General features: G+C 50.4%; 1 protein-coding gene across 4 annotated transcripts in view; it reads right to left on the reverse strand.

The window, feature by feature from the left end:
* Positions 1–995: 995 nt before the first annotated feature.
* Positions 996–17174, reverse strand: part of SH3PXD2B (SH3 and PX domains 2B) — a 75436-nt gene continuing 59257 nt past the window's right edge. The window contains exons 6-15 of one of the 4 annotated variants that reach the window (XM_069869445.1): positions 16642–16667; positions 16225–16260; positions 9924–10058; positions 8331–8435; positions 7545–7628; positions 6189–6306; positions 4702–4925; positions 4099–4148; positions 3486–3611; positions 996–2590 (exon numbers count right to left, since the gene is read on the reverse strand). In XM_069869445.1, coding sequence (XP_069725546.1) covers positions 1094–2590; positions 3486–3611; positions 4099–4148; positions 4702–4925; positions 6189–6306; positions 7545–7628; positions 8331–8435; positions 9924–10058; positions 16225–16260; positions 16642–16667 — 2401 coding nt within the window. In that variant the 3' untranslated portion in view covers positions 996–1093. The remainder of the gene's footprint in view (positions 2591–3485; positions 3612–4098; positions 4149–4701; positions 4926–6188; positions 6307–7544; positions 7629–8330; positions 8436–9923; positions 10059–16224; positions 16261–16641; positions 16668–17174) is intronic. The other 3 variants (XM_069869446.1, XM_069869447.1, XM_069869448.1) reach the window with 3 other exon arrangements.

Consider the following 17174-nt stretch of genomic DNA (forward strand, 5'->3'; position numbering starts at 1 on the left):
GGCAGGGAGCCCCTGAGCACCAGACATGCCTCACAACTGGTTGTGATGAGGAGCTGAACTCCCACATCCTGGATTGCACTTGGTAATATCAGCACCGACTGAAGGACCCACCTCCTGGCTGCTGCCCGCCAGCCCGGGGAAGCTCTGTGGGTCACGGGAACGTGTGGTCCCCTATTAGTCAAACAAGCAGGGCAGTCTTTGTGGGAAGGAAAGCAAAGCATCCTATTTCCAGGGCCTTTGGGGTCATTTCGGTTCTCCGTGTCTTGCATAGCATTCTTCAGCTACCTAAGCAAAACACCTCTTGTAGTTCAATACTTCAAGGGAGAAGCCTGCATACTGCCCTGGATCAGCACAGCGAGGACCTCTTATTTGTGTGTGCATTTTCCTATTTTTTTTTCCACCAGGAGGATGTTGAAGTTAACACTTGTCGTAGAGTAGGGAAGGACCAGGGGATCATCCCATGGCACGTGCCAAGGAGGAGCAAAGCACAGTCCTTAACCAGAGCAGAACACCTCTGCCTGCACATGCATGCAGAGATACAGGGACCCTGCTCTCAGCAATCGTTCCTCCTTTTTTGCCACATTCCCTATATCTCTGCTACACACCTGGACTAAGCAAGTGACCTGCAACATTTGACCATGATCCTGAGCCTCAGGGCCAGAATTCCTTTGTTGGTACCATGCCACAATTTGCTGCTCTCCTTGGTTACTGCCAAATATTTTTTAATCCCCCATACAGGTGGCAAAAATGTCTATCAGGGTTCATCTCCCCAGCACGGAGAACCGTCATAGCCACCATGTGCCATGAAGCTTGGTCAGAGCATCCCTGGCTGCACAGCTGGGCTACCAGCGCAGTCACGGGAGTGAAGTGCTCAGGGAGATGTGGGGAGAAGTGGGGGTAGGAGCACATGAGTGGGGAGTGGAGGCCAAGCTGCTTCTTCCATGCTGCTGCCAACAAGCTGGAAGGTGCGGGATCTCAACTATCATCTTTTGGTGTTTTAAGCCAGCCTCATGGAAAACTATAAATTAATCTGCTAATTTAAATACTCAGGTGAGAGACCGGGAAACCTCTAGCTGTGCAAGCAGAGGAGCGGCTATGGCTTCTTCCGTAGGTAATTGGAAGGGATCCAGCCCTCCCAGCATGGCCCCCCAGTCAGGACTTTGCAAAACCACCAGCCACTGCTGTTCTTCTCGCGAACTTCAAACAAAGTCCCTTCTTTAAAACTGTTGGTCTCCTCATCACCTTCAAAATCCGCTACTGCCACATATAGAGCTTCCCTGGAGATGTCTGGGCTGGAGAACAGGACTGAGGTCCTCTCCTTGGTTTCCCCTCTCTCCACTGGCTTGGATATCACCTTTGGGCTTACGCTGCTTTTCACTTTGGCTTCTTCTTGGATGGAGGCAGAGAGGAACGGCTTGGCTTTCGGAGGAACCAGCATGGGCCTTCCTGGTACCGGGGATGATCTGATTTCAGGTGCTTCCCGTGCTGGGGCCCTGGTCTCCACGGCGGGGCAGGAGGCAGGACCTCCTGTTTTCTTTGGAGGGGGTGGTCTGCGGGGAGGCACAACGGGGCGCTGCGGCGGAGGCTCCCTGGCACACGGGGTGTTAGGTGGGCCCAGGGGAGATTTGGGCAGTGCCTCTTTCACAGCAAGGCTGTCTGGCTTGGGAAGGGGTTTGCTCTCCATACTCGGTCGCTCCTGAAACCTCCCAGAAGCCTCTGAAGAGACCGTGGCATTACTGAGGGAGCTTTCACTGGCAGTGGTGTCCTGCTCAGAGGGCTTATCTGGGCACTTTGCAGGTCTAAGCTTGCTCCGCAAGCTGCAAATGTCCAGTTTATCATCAGGCGGAGGTGGATCAGTCCGGGGGACTGCAGCAGGTTTTGGCCTGATCTGAGGTCTTGACTTCAAGAATGGATTCTGGGTGATGGGCTCAGGCTTGTCTTCCACGGGCTCAGCTTTTGGCTTGGTTGGCTTGACAATGGGCCGGAGGTTTGGCTTCTTCACTTCCTTGACTGACACCTTGTGTCCACATTCCAGTCCCATTTCATTTTTCAGTTGGAAGAGTTTGCCCTTCTCTGGTTTCAGCTCAGGCTTCTTGCTGTCCTTCGGGGCTGCTGACTGCTTGGGTGGGATCATGGGCAAAATCATACCTGGGGGCTTGGGGGGAGGCCTCTGCCTCTCCAGTAACTCGCCTTCTGATTTAATGATGGACTCCTTCCTGGGTGGCAGGCTGGGCTTCTCCTCTGTGTCACGGTCCAAGATCTCCTCATAGCTACCGGCAAAGGCTGGGTCCCCACTCTCGGGAGCCTCTTTTCCCTTCCAGTCCTTGGCCCACTTCCCACCACAGTCTGTACCATTAGGAGGAGCCTCTGGCAGAGGACGGCACGGTCCTGTCGCTTCCTCGCCAGTGCTGCTGTTGGCTGTGGCATCGCTGAGCCGGAGCTGGGCCATCTCGCTGGGTAGTGGAGCCAGGAAATTTGGCCTGGATGCATTGCTGGTTTTCTTATACTTATCAATGAAAGTGGCAGGGGCCCAGCCTTCCTTCTCCTCAATCTGAATGTACCACCAGCCGCTCAGGTTCTTCTCAATAACCTGCCAAGGGGAAAGAAAACCTCAGATCCACGCAGTCTGCACGGGAGGGGATGCCGGGTGAAGTGATGTCAGGGTGGTTTATGGCCTCAGTGCCTTCCTGTCCTGGTAACCAAAAGCCATAGAATCACAGGACTGGTATCCTAACAGGAGGGGAACCTGCTAACGACCTCTGCCAGGGAAGGGGACCTGCATGCCATGGCACTGAAAAATGATATAGCCGTGTCAAGGAGCTGCAGCTGAGCTGTTACCATCCTGGGCGACAGCAGTGGGACGCCAGGAACTGGTGGTGGCCACTATGCGGCACTGTTGGAGCGATCAACGGGCAGCGATACGGACCGTCCAGCCTGTGTGTGCTCCAGAAGTGGGGCTGGGACCAGGGAGGAGATGACTGGGGCAGCCATCAATGAAAAATACTCTTAGAGAAACATAGCACACATTTTGAAAAGCCAAATCATACCTGCAAGAGGAATTCTGCCAGTAAAAGCGAATGTGCTAGGAAAGCAGCTCTGGAAGGACTTTTAATTTTACACCTGGTCTAAGTAAGGAAAAAAAACCCATCCCTACCCCTGTTTGTGATGTGACTTGAATTTCCACTAGCTCAGACAGCAGAGCACACACACGCTAGGAGGACAGGAGGCCACTAAGAGCACCAGGGACTCCAAAGACTCATGAGCTCATACAGGTTTCTCTGCGACTCTAGGAGAGCCCTTGGATGTTAACAGCCCACAGAGGCAATCACACGTACCGCCACGCCTTGTTTCCAATCAGAACCCCGTGGTGAGCACATCTTCCCTGCCTGGAAAAGGAACTCCTGCCTGAAACAGATACCCAGGCAATGGGAATCTGGAGCACTGCACTGACGTGAAAATGTGAGAAAGGAATATGACGATCTCACCTCTACTTTCATTCCTGCCTGGAAGCTGATGCCATCAGGGATGGTGGTCTGGAAGTCAGCAATGGTGTAATATTCCTCTTCCACTTGAGGAGGGACAGGAGGTTTAGGCAGGTTCAAACCGCGTGGCTAAGACAAGAAAAAAGAAAACCCATCAGTGTGTTTTTATAGAAGCTGCGACACAAAATTCACACAGACCACTGCCCTGCAGAGACACAATTCAGCACGGCTAGGTCAGGAAGATCAGCTGTGCCCATACAGCACCCTCACCAACACAAACCAGCATTCCAGGCTGAGCAGAAAATTGCTTAGTGCCAGAGCTCTTGCTGACAACAGTCACCCTCTCAAGAAGGAGGGAGCCAGTCTGCAGCCTCCCTGTGGCAAGCCAGCCTTACAAGAAAGACTGGCCAGAAGTTCATTTAAAGACCACATGCAAACGGAAGAGTCTTAAGACAGCAGGGAGGCAGCATGCATACTCTAGGCTTGACTATAAGTAGAACCCTTGGTACAATAGCAAGATCCCAGGCAAGGAATAACCAGTAACCAGAGCTTCTTTTCAGTGCTCCTCTCCAAATCCCTTTGCCATTGCTGCTTTCCTACATCAGCTGACACTTACTATGGTGAGATCTCGGCGAGGAGGGGGCCTCTGCCTCATCTTTGGTGACTCTGTGAAGGAAGAATTTCAGATACTGTTGAGTTTCTGGCTTTTGGTCACATGTGTCCACAAAAGACAAGTGAAAGAGAAGACAGAAAGGCAAGCACCAAATCTGCTCCATGGGCAAGGAAGCTGAAGGAGGAACCTGTCTCCCAGTGCCCTGAGTGGTATGGGTCACTGAAGAGGAACAGGCTTTGCACCATCAGGTGCTGCAGGGATATGCATCTGAGGTCACCACATGAAATTGCTTTTTCACCAGAGGCCTGATCCAGAAGACCTGGCCTGCAGAAGGGTTAAAATGCCTCGGAAGAGAGGACAGCATCTCCAGTCTGGGAGGGGGAGGCTTTTATCCCCATCATATTTGCTGATCCTCAGCAGGTCTCTGGGCAGCACTGCTCATGGCCCACCTGCCTGTGCAATGTCACCTCCAGACCTCGCTGCAGAGCTCAGAGGGCCTGCAAGCTTTATGCCTCCCTCACACCACATTATGTCAGCCAAGATCCTGCAGGAGAGGCTGTGCTGACACGCCAGCCACCACCAGCCTCCTCCTGACGGGTCACTTACTGCGGCGCATGTCAGCATTGGGCAGGGGACGGCTGTCAAATCTCCCATCCCTTTGGCCAGTGAGTCCATCCTTCTCTCGGCTTGCTATGACCTGCTGCCGGGAGATGCCATCCAGATCCAAGGCACACGAATGAGCAGAGGAGCCTCCCAGCTTCTGCGAAAACATCTCTCCATTCCCCTTTTTTAGGTAGGAGGCAGGGGCCCAGCCTTCTTGGCCCTGGTACCTGCAGAAGCAACAATGGCAAGTGTCAATGCCTCTGCACTACATTGGGGCCACAAACCCTTCCTGGAGGAGCTGTGCTTGAGCGGTGTTGAGCCAATGGACACCCCTGGGGCCAGGAGCTCAGAACATTCATTGTCTGAATGTACCGCACCATCCGGACAATATGAGCTTGCCCAGTGTCATGCCCATGGCACCTGGGCACCTGGAGAGCTCCAGCCACAACTGATGTTCCCATGCAGAGCAACCCCAGCCAGTGGACGGAGGGTTGGGAACAACGCAAAGCCTGATTTCCCTTTCACCTTGGCAATGGCACCAGTTCAGGAATGAAGTGCACTGGCAGGAGAAGCAGAGGGGGAAACCAGAGCACTGCTGCTAGGATTGATGTACCTGGACTTTGAAGGAAGCACAAGTTCAGCAGCCTGAATCCCTTCCCTGCTCTAAATCTGCCCTGTTTAGGAGAGAAACCAGCCCTATGATCTGATTAAGAAACCACTTCTATGGAGTCTCCCTGCTGCGTTGGAGAGACCCAGGCCAGTGTCAGAGAAGCTCCCCACTGTCTGGGCTGCAGCCACTATGTTCAGATGGTAGCAGCGACTGAGCTTGTAATTGCCTTTAGAGCTCTCATGGAAGCTCTCTGCTTAAAAAGTCAATGGACGTTTTCCTGGGGCTTTGCTGCTGCCAAGACCAAAGGTTCAATGTAAGGTTAAGAAAATTGCAGCATGTGTTCTCTCTCAGCTCAAGTCCAGCCATTTTCTAGACCACAGACAAGAGAGAATGAGCTTCCAGGAGAAAAAAAGCATCAGCTTGGGACAGTCTGCAGTCTTTGCTGTCAGCACATCCTGCACACAGCAGACCTGGCCCGGACAACAGCCTTTCTCTGCAGAAGCCTCCTAACACAGCCAGAGGATACAGCCTGCTTCCAAGGACACTCACTGGTTTTTCTATCAGCCGTCCATGACGTAACACTAACGCTTTCACGCTGGTTCCCTTTGCACTACACGGGCATGTGATGCCGTGATACAATCCACCTCCCAGCACAGGAAACTGGGGGATCTGAAAGATATTTAGCCACAGCTATGATTAGCTGAAGCCCTGAATGTTGGCTACCCTTAGTCTGAGGGAATGGAGAGAAATGAATTCTGGTACTCTGCCCTTCCTCATACTCTAGACTTTCCTTTGGACTGTACATGCCATGCACATCAGGTCTCTGCTTTGCACAGCCCCAGCTGCAGTGCCAGGGAAAAGGAAGAGAGAGGAATGGTACCTGATTTTCCACCAGCCCTCCAGGTTCTTCTGGATCACCTCCACCACAGCCCCTTTGTCCAGGTTCATTTCATCCTGGTCTCTTGCGGTATATGGGTAAATAACAGTGTACTTCTCGTCTGTTGGAAAGAAAGTGCAGTTTCACAGAGGTATTGTTTTACAGAAACCTGGACTTGGTCAATCAATGGTCAAATGTTTATATAATGATAATTCCTGTCATAATACAAGTGCAAGCACACAGAGATAAACAACCATTCACAAAAGAAATGCCAGTGAAACGTATTTCAAAACAAATCCAGCTGCATTTTGAAATGTAAGCTTTGGTGAGCTGGTCTGGTCCAAGAAGAAGTTGTCTAAACCAGTTCTTACTCTCCCTCAGGACTAAAGATTATCCTATGACAGTTCTCCTTTCACCTGCTCTTCACAGGAGCCCTTCAATGCACCCATTTCAGCTCAAATTTCTTTCTCAGAGACTTTGAAGATCTGTCCTCCATAAAGGGAAAGACATGCTGTCATGCACAGCTTTCAAATTGCTTTACAACAGCAGGGCTACATGAGCTTCCCCGTTCAACAGTTGCATCCTTCAAGACATTGGTCAAAGCCACATGGTGAACCTGGAGAAGAATCTGATGTCCTGTCCACTAGATCAAACAACAGTGAGCAGGGATATGGATGCTCTTCTCTTCAAGAGGAAGGGGAAACATCCTAACAGCCATGCAGACAACATCGGGCAAACAGGTCCATTTATCCATCCCTCTCCATAAACTTGTCCTGTCCCTCCTGTAGGAAACCCAGGAAAACAACTGCCTGTGCTTAAGCAGTGCCATAATAGGGTAAAGGTCATTTTTGGGAAAAGTCTGGCTCCAAAACCCACACCTCTGGACACTTGTACACCCCTGCTGTGCACATTTCCTGGCTTTGTCTTCTTGGAGGAGCATAGCCCATGAAGGGCCTGATTTCCCATATCCTTCAGGCAAATAAGTCAAAGCAGAAAATGTCCTGTCAGGTCTAGCAAAATCAGGCTGGTTCTTCTCCTGTTTCCATTTAAGCCACCAACCCCAGGGCCATGGTTCAGAGGAGTTACTCTCCCAGGAACTAAAGCAGCAGTTGCAAGAAGCCTGTGTTGAGGGAAAGCAGAAACTTCAGTCTCTCAACAAAAAACAGGCCTCAAAATTTAGAAGGAATAGCTGACATAGGAAAGAGAGGTGGACATGAGTGGGCCTAACGGAAGGCTGAGGGGCATGTATGGCATGCACTGAGGACTGACACAAGCAGGGTCCATCACATGCAAAGCGAACAACCATGCAAACAACACAAACAAAACACGGGCAGGCGAACAAGTCTCTATGAAGTCCACCTTGACCCCATCCACTGTTGTACAAGTCCCCAAGAGTCCGACGGCGGCCAACGTGCCTGGGCAGAGACCAGTATCTCCACGGGACTGGGAAAAGCATGTTGGGGAAGCAGGAGAAGTATAAGAGAGAACATAACGAGGTGGTGCTTCAGGTCCAAGAGAAGATGGGGCAGACACCATGGAGTAGGACAGAGATTGGAGCCCTCTGAGGGCCCTCCCTGGTTTGAGCTCCCCCTCCCACCCCCACGTCCCCAAGCAAGGAGCTGAGCTAGCCTCAGCACTGCTTTGAGCATACAGTGGTCAATGGGAAGGATGCGTTCTCCAGAAGCATTTCAGATCTGCTTTAGTCAAAGGTTGCAACCTTGCTGTTCTCGTAACATAAGCTCATGCATGCTCTTCGTTCTGCGTGGGTTTAGAAGGCAAGGGTCCTAGGACCTGAGCTTTGTTCCTCCTCCAGCACAGGTAAAACAGCTTCCTAAGGCTTAAAGGAGGTATTGGGATGGCAGAACTGTGTGTTCCTTGGAGGTGGCACCTTCAGCCCCTCTGAGAGGGAGCAGAAGGGGCCAGCAGTTATACTGCCAGTATCCAGCTGTCCCATTCCTGTTGCAGCACTGGAGCAGAGTGCTGGGCAGGTAGGACTGTTAAGGGCAGACATGACTGAACAGCACGTGTGGGTCTGTCCTTCCATGGGGTCCTGCCCTGCCTAACTAAGGGAGGGCTAAGCAGTCCTGTAGCTTAGTGCAGTTCAGCACGAAGAAGCAGGGGCAGATGTCTCCAGCAGGCTCTTACCTCCATCAGGGTGCATTGAGAACTCATCCTGGACACCATCCTGAGCCTCCAGGCAGGTTGCTGGCACCCAGCCTTGCTCCTCCGAAGTGCTCACAAACCACCATCCTGAGAAGAAAAAAGCAGGCAGCTCAGTCAATGGCTCCCACCAGCCAAAATTCCCTCCTCCCCTCCAAACCATGAGCCTGGGGAGCTTTGCCCTCTCCTTGCTGCCTGCACAGGACGCTGGGGTGACTCCAAAGCAACAGAGTAAAGCGTTATCTGAAAGGGAGCACAGGCAGCAGCATGGGAGAATTGCAGCTGAATGCTATCTAAATGTATGGTTCCCTCCCCACAAAACATGGGAGAGACTGAGAACTGAATGGCTCCAACCACCGTGTTTGCTTTACTTTTTTTTCCCCTTCATGGTTCATTTTCCCTCAGTCTGGGTCAGCAAGCCCAGGCCAATTAGTAGAGATGAATACACTGTCTGCAAATCGATAGCCGACTCCTGCTGTGCTTTTGCCTTCTTTACATTTGTGGAAACAGCAAATTTTAAAAGCTCAGAGCTAATGCAGGAGGATTAAAACATGAGCTCTCCCAGTGGAAACCAAGCCAGCTCCATAGCGGCCACAAACAATTCTGGGCCACCCCGGGTGTCCAATCAAAATAAACGTGTGCTCTTCAGTTATTAAAAGCACAAGGTATTTGTGTATTTACGTGAGGGGAAATAAAGACCAAGCATTATCCTCAGAATCTCACCAGTGAGTCATTTAGAAAGACAAATAGATTGTCGGGGAGGGAATCGGCAGCTACCTGCATGGAAGGGAAAATCAGGGCTGGCATTTGATAAATAAATTATTCGACATATCTTTTGAATTGGTTGTACTAATAGGTTTCACTTGCTTCGGGGTTGCTTTTATTTTCTCTTTCTCAAACACAGCTGCTGGTGCATCTAATCCTCCGGGGACTGGGTTTCCAGAATTTTAAAATCTATTTCCACCATTTATCTTGCCCCTAAGCAAATTCAATTAACTTCAGGGAATAAATTCCGCTTTTCAACAAACTCCAGAAGCTGGGCCCACAACATGACTCAATCCCTTTACAGAGGTTAAGAGCAAGCTTAAGTTTAGAAGCAAGTGAATGGTTTGGCTGCCTGCCCCCGCTCCACGGCAGGGTGCTTCATTGCGAATGCACAATGGGAGCTTTCATGGGCACTGTGAGAGTGTCTCCTGCTGTCAATAAAGCAAGCCTGCAAACTCTGGGAATGGCTTTTGTCCTCAGGACCCTTCATCCAAGTTTTTCATCATGAAGAAGCAGAGAGTACAGAATGTAAAAGACAGATGGCGCCTGGCACTCAGCACATGGGTAATCAGACCCTTCCTTTAGAGACACTCACAAAGTCTTGTCGATGCTCACACAGACAGCCTACAGAATGACGCTGTTCCCTCCGCATCCCTCCTCAACTGACCATCCAAGGACATTCCCATGAGGTGCCTGGGGCTGTTTTGTTTAAGGTCCTATTAGGAAAACACTGACAATACACAATTGCTACTCCTGCCCCTGCTCTGTGACACAGTGGACTCGAAACACTCTGCCAAGTCAAACTCGCTGTACCTGATTCATTCTTCTCAATGATATCCACCAACTGGCCCACGCACAAGCTGATCTCGGAGCTCTCCTGCTTCTGGTAGTCTGCCACCACGACATACTGCTCCAGCACCAAGGGGTCGACCGACGCAGAGTCAGCTCCTGCACAGAGGGGACAAGAACCAGCCTGTGTGCCGGGGTCAGCACCCGCTCCTGAGAGAACAGGCCACCACTCCCGAGCACCTGCTGGTCTGTGATCAGCGCCAGGACACCCTGGGGACCCCAGCGTGAGAGACGTGAGCCAGAAACTTAGGCAGAGTGAGGAGAAGAGAGACCAAACCAGCAGCCAGGTGAGATGGGTACAGCCAGGTGAGACCTTTCACTTTCTACCCACTTTCCTGCTTGCAGACAGAGCTGGCCAAGCAACTCCACCACCACCATGGATGCACACAGCAAACTGGTCCCTGCTCTCGGAGGCCAAGGGGGGCTTGGGACAGTCTCCTGTGCACTGGCATCAGCTGCCCCAATGCATGGTCCAGCTCAGATCCTAACTCAATACACAATCTGTAGGAAGTTTTGCTGGTCCTGGCTAAAGAGCCTGGGCACCCAGGCAGAGGAAGGTCTGTACGACAGAGCAACATCCCTCTGTCATCATTGTCACCTTCTCACTACTCGTCAGCACAATTTTCTCTCCCTCTGCTATTTGCTCCACTAACCCTGCTCAGCTCCTCCTGCAGCAAATCCCAATTTAATGTCAGAAAAAAACCCAAACATCCCCAGGAAGAGCAAATGGGCAGGATTCACCGGGAGCAAGGCTTTCCTTTGGCCAGAATGGGGTTTGGCAGCTGGAGAGAGCCTGGTGCAGTGGCAGCGGCTGCACAGCGCCGGCTGCAGGTGGCACTGCAGGCTAAGGACAGGGACACTGGGCCAGGGGACCAGCGGCCAGGCACGGCAGGGCAAGACTGTCTTGTAGTTTGCAAACACATCTTCACTTAGGAGAGTGTTCTGGATGCAGAGGCACCCCCTTCGTTTGGTGTTGCTGACTATGGTAGCACTGCACAAGGGGTTTCCACTAGCGTGATGCCTCTGCATCACGACCATGGCCCCAAGGGCATCCCTATATATGGAGCAAAACTACCCTTTTCCCACATATAGAATCATAGAATAACCAGGTTGGAAGAGACCCACCGGATCATCGAGTCCAACCATTCCTATCAAACACTAAACCATGTCCCTTAGCACCTCGTCCACCCGTGCCTTAAACACCTCCAGGGAATGCACAGAGGCTTGATATGTGCAGGGAGCCCACAAAGCAGCCCAGGGCTTTGCAGGTCCATGGGACCAGACGCTGTGTTGCTCAGTGCCGAGTCCAGCCCATCAGCCCCATCAAGGAGGGTGCTTGCTTGGGCTCAGCTTCTTGCTAAACCAGCCACAAGGCACCGGGCTACTCCCAGCACCAGCAGCACTCACCCCGTCTGCCTCCACAGGCATCCAAGGAGTAAAGAGGTACCAGAAACTCTTGCCCACAACTCCCCTCCACCTTGAGACCCAGCTCTGGCCTCAAACCCAACACTTTGCCTTGCAGCTTTGCAACCTGTCAGATGGGGACACTATTGTATTACCACCTCCTCCCCAGGTGCAGTAAGAATTAATTAATCTTTGCCATCTGCTCCGGGAATAGGATAGCCTTAATCTTTATAGCATGAGTGACACAAATGACACACCTGATCATGGGTGTTAAGTCAAATTTACGGTGCATGTGTGCGTAGCCTGAGCTGGGAGTCTCAAGTTTTGGGTCAGGGCAGAAATCACATCTGGCCCAGCTCTCTAGCTGCTATGGCGTGGCAGGTACATGGGATAACTACCTCCCAGTCTCTGAAGGGTGTGAGAAAGGAATGACATAGAGAGTGATGGACCCTTGGGATATAAAGGCAAAATGCAGCAAAGACGAATTCAGGCTATGTATCTGTAAAAAGTTTCCATGGGCAACTGCAACGGCTCCCCCATCTCTCAAACTGGTTCTGAGAAAGAAAGACCACAACAAAGATTTAAATGATATCTTCAGGACAGTCTTATTTAAAGGAAAAGGAGGTAAATTGTCCATGATTTGTTCTGCTATAAACAACACTTTGCACAGCTGCAGGTGAGCTGGCCAAGTGCAGAGGATCTGTTACCGCTAATGAAAGCTTCCTCCGTGCCAAAACCCAGAGGTGGGGCACCAGAGAGAATTAAAAATAGCCTTCTAAAATGAATGGTGGATGCTAGGACTATCTGTTCTACTAGCTCAATTAAACGTTTGCGCTTAAACTGATCAGAGGACCTACGCAGTCCCTGAGAGAAGAATAACATTTACAGGAAGAGAGATGCACCCTGCTTTCTACCCTTGCTATAATTACACCCATTGCTCTGAGGCTATTCGTAGTTTGAGCAGGGAATTCTGGATCCTCCAATGTGCCTATTAAACCAGCAACAGAAGTGGTAAACTGAGCTTGGGGGAAGAAGTAGGAGTCAATTTCAGGAGTGTCTTCACCTGGCACAATCATTCTCAACCACAAAAGTACACACTCAAGTTAACAACAAAACATCCTATTTACGGGCAGACTTAGTCTCTTAAAAATAGCAATGGTGTAAACCTTCCCATCTATGATGAGAGACAGTACTAAAGCTCTGCAGCTGGGGAAGGGAAGAAGTGTTAGCACAGTCCAGAGCCCACAAGAGAGAGAGTTTTGCAGACAGCTGTAGGGAGGAGCACAGACTGTGTATCCTGAACACTCCTCACTTGTGAGACTGACACAAACACGGCCTAGAGAAGGGATGTGCATTGAGTCAAGAGACCACTGAGACCCTTGGACTGGACTTCTGGAACAGATGCTTGCCATGTACGCAGGAGAGCTGCTGAGGAGATGCATTTAGCTCTGTAGGCAGTGCACATCCCAGCTACTAACCCAAGGACTGCCCAGTGTAGTGACCTGTCACATAGGAGTGATGGGTCAACCCGTAAATCTCTGCAGGTTTCACCAGGAGCTTGACCATTCACCCAAAGTGTTGAGATATACAAAACCAGGCAGGAAATCCATCAGTTACAGGGTTGCTTGAAACATTTCCAGCCTTTCCAGGTTTGGGCTTTGCAGTATCAGTGCCAAAAATTGGGTCTTTCTTATAGGACTTGGACACTGCCCCTAGAGGGGAAAAAAAGCATTCAGGACTGAAAGAAAATGGGGGGCACAGGTATTTGTTTTGAAGCCCGCCTGTACACTCTAGCTCCTGCCTAATGCACTTTCCAAAAACATTACGCGTTATCCAACTTCGGATAAAGTTTCTTCCTCCTGGTGCTCTGGCCTGTGCTAATCTGTCTCATGTTCTCAGGACAGCCCCTCCTCTCCAAGATCTGATGAGTTTGTGAAGATTAGTACCACACAAAAGCGAGTTTCTCCTGGCTGTCATGTGAAATGGGCAGATGTTGTGCTGTACTCTTTGCAAGCCCTCTCATCTCTACAGGGACTTTTCCAGAACTGGAAAATAATCACATGGAAATACCATTCAACAGTGGAGGTTTAGAAAGGTCCCCTATAGCTGCTGTAGGATATGACAGCTCTGTTTTCACTGTCTCTCATTAGTCTGATTATTGTGGTTTGGGGTCTCTACACCATTGCAGGTACCTTGCATAGCACTGCTAAAGGGATGTGGCCACACAACAAAGCATGAAAAATAGAAGTGGCAGGGGGATATTGGAGCTCTCTGCCAGCCTCCACAGAAACAGAAACTTTGGGATGGTTTCAGGTTCCTCTGCACCAAGTCAGTGCTGCAATGAACCAGTGACTCAGCCTCTGTACTTCCTGTTAAACTACAAGAAGAGCGAACAGTCTTAGGGATTGATCTGATGACTACTCTTAGATGTACCTAAATCAGTGGCCCAGTCAGTCTCCAGAGCCTGAGGATAAACCACCCTCCTGCAAGCTGCCAGCTGCATGGAGCCTGGGCCCATGCTTAGGGCTCACAGACATGTGGGATTAAAAATACTGGCAAAAAATTTAGCAGAGGAAGAAGATTCCTTCCAATGCTCACTTACTCGAGGCCCTCCTTGCAACAGCAAATGTCAATTGAGTCTCTTGGTCACCAGGGTGGCTGAGAGCAGGCAGCACTTTAACCCACTTCATATCTCAGTGTTTGCTTAAATCCCATTTCAAAACAGGGCTTGCTGTGCCAAGAGCTTGGGAGCGTTTTCCAATGCTCTCCCAAAGAGCAGCTGACCCCTTCTCTGGCAATGCTGGGATAAATAAGCATTGGGAAACAATTCTCGTGATTTTTGTTTGTTAGCAGCTATCGATTGCCTCCTCCACATGGAGATCCCCTATTGAAATAGCCTTTTTTGTGCCTCGCTGCTAATTTCCTACCTCAAAACAGGCCTGACCTAAGGAACTGATGAACCACCAGGGACTTCCATGTAGTAGAAGAGAGTTCAGGGTGACAGCAGCAGAACCAAACACTGCTTCTCCTGTCAGAAAATGCAAGACACTGTGAGTAGTTTCTGAACACACCTGGCACAAGGCACTGGCCCTCTGTAATCTTACTGCATGTGAACATCTTTCCTTGATGGCTACTGCACATATACCAGGTGCTGTGGGCAAAACATTGCACCCTGCCTCACCAGAGCAGGCTCTGGCTTGGATGTTACCCAAACTCTCCCTGTTCCCTCCTTCTCAACAGAGCAAAGTAAACAGAATCCCAAAGAGCATTTTCTCTTTGACCTCTGCAACAACCTTGTGTCACCTATAAACCTGCTGTGCCAACAGGACAGCAGAATGAAGCTGCCGATAAACCTGTAGAGAGAAGACAGGACAAAGCTGTGTACAGGAGGAGGAGAAAAGCTCCTTCTCCAGCAGTCAGCATCCTTAAAATCAATTCTGCCCTCAAAGAACGGAGCAGAAATTTTCTTCCTCTCCTCCTCAGCCCAAAAGAGGTTGTCTTTTCTCTTGCCTAACAAACATAAGTGGTCTGGATTTAAAGTGATCTAAACACTCACTGATCTCCCAGGGAAACATAAGACCTTTTCCATATTCACCAAATGTTCCTGCTGAGCCAGGACGAAAGTTTTCAAGATGAGGGAGATTGTACTTTTATTTTACCTCTGTTTTATCCAAAGAGAGGAAGAGGAAAAAAATTACAGCTTGTTTTGTCCTCGCTCACAACCAGTGACTTCTCTGCTTCCAAAGACAGTTGAAGACCCACCACTTCAGCACAAGAACGACAGTACAAAAACTGAAGTCTGTGCTTGCAAATGGCTCATGAGAGCTATAAAATGACCATCCCAAGGTCCAGCTTTGTCAGACACACCTTGCAGCAGTCAGAGTTTGAGGAGAAAATGTTGTCTAATGATTTTAACTGTACCAGTAAACCTGTGCTAGTCAATCAGGAGAGCACCCAGTTACGACCTGCCTGTGAGAACACAACAAAACCAGAAGCCACTGTTCAAGCCAACAACATCTGAGCTTTTCGTGTGCATCCTACAACTAGTAGGAGGGATGCACTGCAGATCCAGTAGAAAAGAAAGGAAAGTGGAATTAAGTCTTTGAGTTTCCCCTGTACCTTCTCTCTCTCCTCCGAGAGCAACACACTCATCTACAAGTGAATTTGCTTACACAGCTTATGGCAGTGCCAACTCGCAGGTCAAAAACGTTTCCACAATCTATTTCAGCAGAATCTCCACCCATCCAAGACTCAGATCTTCCTTCCTAAAGACCCTCACACTCCTTTTATACCATCTTTGGTTCCAGTAGCTGAAAGATGCCCTCCTTAATCCACAGACGCAAGGCTCTTCCCTTCCTCTCTCTTTCTGGGAAGCTCAGATAACTGCTAGAACACTAACTAGTGTGTGTTTCAGAGATGCTCCCCTCTCTTGTGGAGCAGGGGTAGAGAACATCCTAGTTCCAACCAGCCACCCAAAAGGTCCCAGTTGGTGCAATCACCAAGAACCTAGTACTGCACTGAGAAACGTTGAACCTTACGCTGACCACCATGCAGGTCAGACCCTCCTTTGGACTTGGGAAATTTTGCATCCCCATTCTCCTGGCTGCAGACCAAGCCCTGCCCTTCACCTAAGACAGGCCACAAAACCCCTGCATGTGGAGCTGTACTGACAGCCAAGTGCTAGTCCCAAGCCCTCTGTACCTCCTCTCCACTACTGCCTTGTGCCCACCAACCACCACATAAAGCTATGGGGGACATGACAGCTCCTTGCAAGGGGCTTGCCCACTCAGCCTGAGCAGGTGTACCCCCCGGTGAAAGGCAAAGCAAGAGCAAGGGCCAGGTCACAAGCAGCTGTTAATACCTCTCTGCAGGAAAGAGGCCGTTCTCTGGATAAACCCTGATGGAAGAACAAAACGATGGAAGACAAGGTATGAGGCAGGAAAAGAAACAAACAGGAGGCTGGCAGCAACGGTGGCAACAACTCAGTTAATGAGTAAACAGGGACACCAGAACGGTGTGCAGAGCTTCAGGCATCCATCCCACCTTTGGGAGCACCACAGGAGGCAGAAGAGGATGTAAGGTTGGGACTTGGAGGCTGCAGTGAAACCCTGGGTTGACGGAGGGGGCACACCATGTTGGGCAGCCTCACACCCCACAACGTGAACAAAGCTGGGGGTTGGCCGGCCGTGGGGCTGACCCCTCATCCCATTCCAGAAGACCACGGCAGTTGGTTAAAAGAGGACATGGTGGAACGGGTGGAGAAGAAAGGAGTCCTTACCAGACCTCTTCTTTCCAATGGGCTCCCTGAAAAAGAGAAGGAAAAGCATCAGAAGAGGGATGGGGCAGTTAGGTTGGTTGTTGGCCAAATAACAATCCCATACAGAAGAGCACAGTAGTGCTGGCCCTGGCAGAGCTACTGACCTCCCTCAATCAAATAATGTCCCCACGGGTGACGAGAGGCATCAACCGCCTTGCAAACAGCCTAATTTAGTAATTTAATGCTTTCGTCTTTCCCAGGGTGAGGCTTGGTTGCTGGCCGAGGCTCCTTGGTGGCTTAGTCTGACAGCCACAACTCCCATCATGTCACTTGGCGAAGGTGGGAGGATTGGCATGATCTGGCAGCAGAGTCAGGAGCTGGGGAAGCCAAATCCCCCAAAACTGCTCTCAGCACAGACCACAGGTCCCACAGAAGTGGGCACCATATTGAAGACAAAAAAGGAAATACTGAAATTCCTCCATGTCCTGCACCTTTCTCAGGGATAAGGATGAGGAGTGGTTGGGGAAGGGGAAAAACATTTATACCCCAAACCA

Source organism: Phaenicophaeus curvirostris, chromosome 15 (genome assembly GCF_032191515.1).
Source record: "Phaenicophaeus curvirostris isolate KB17595 chromosome 15, BPBGC_Pcur_1.0, whole genome shotgun sequence".
NCBI classification, from domain to species: domain Eukaryota; kingdom Metazoa; phylum Chordata; class Aves; order Cuculiformes; family Cuculidae; genus Phaenicophaeus; species Phaenicophaeus curvirostris.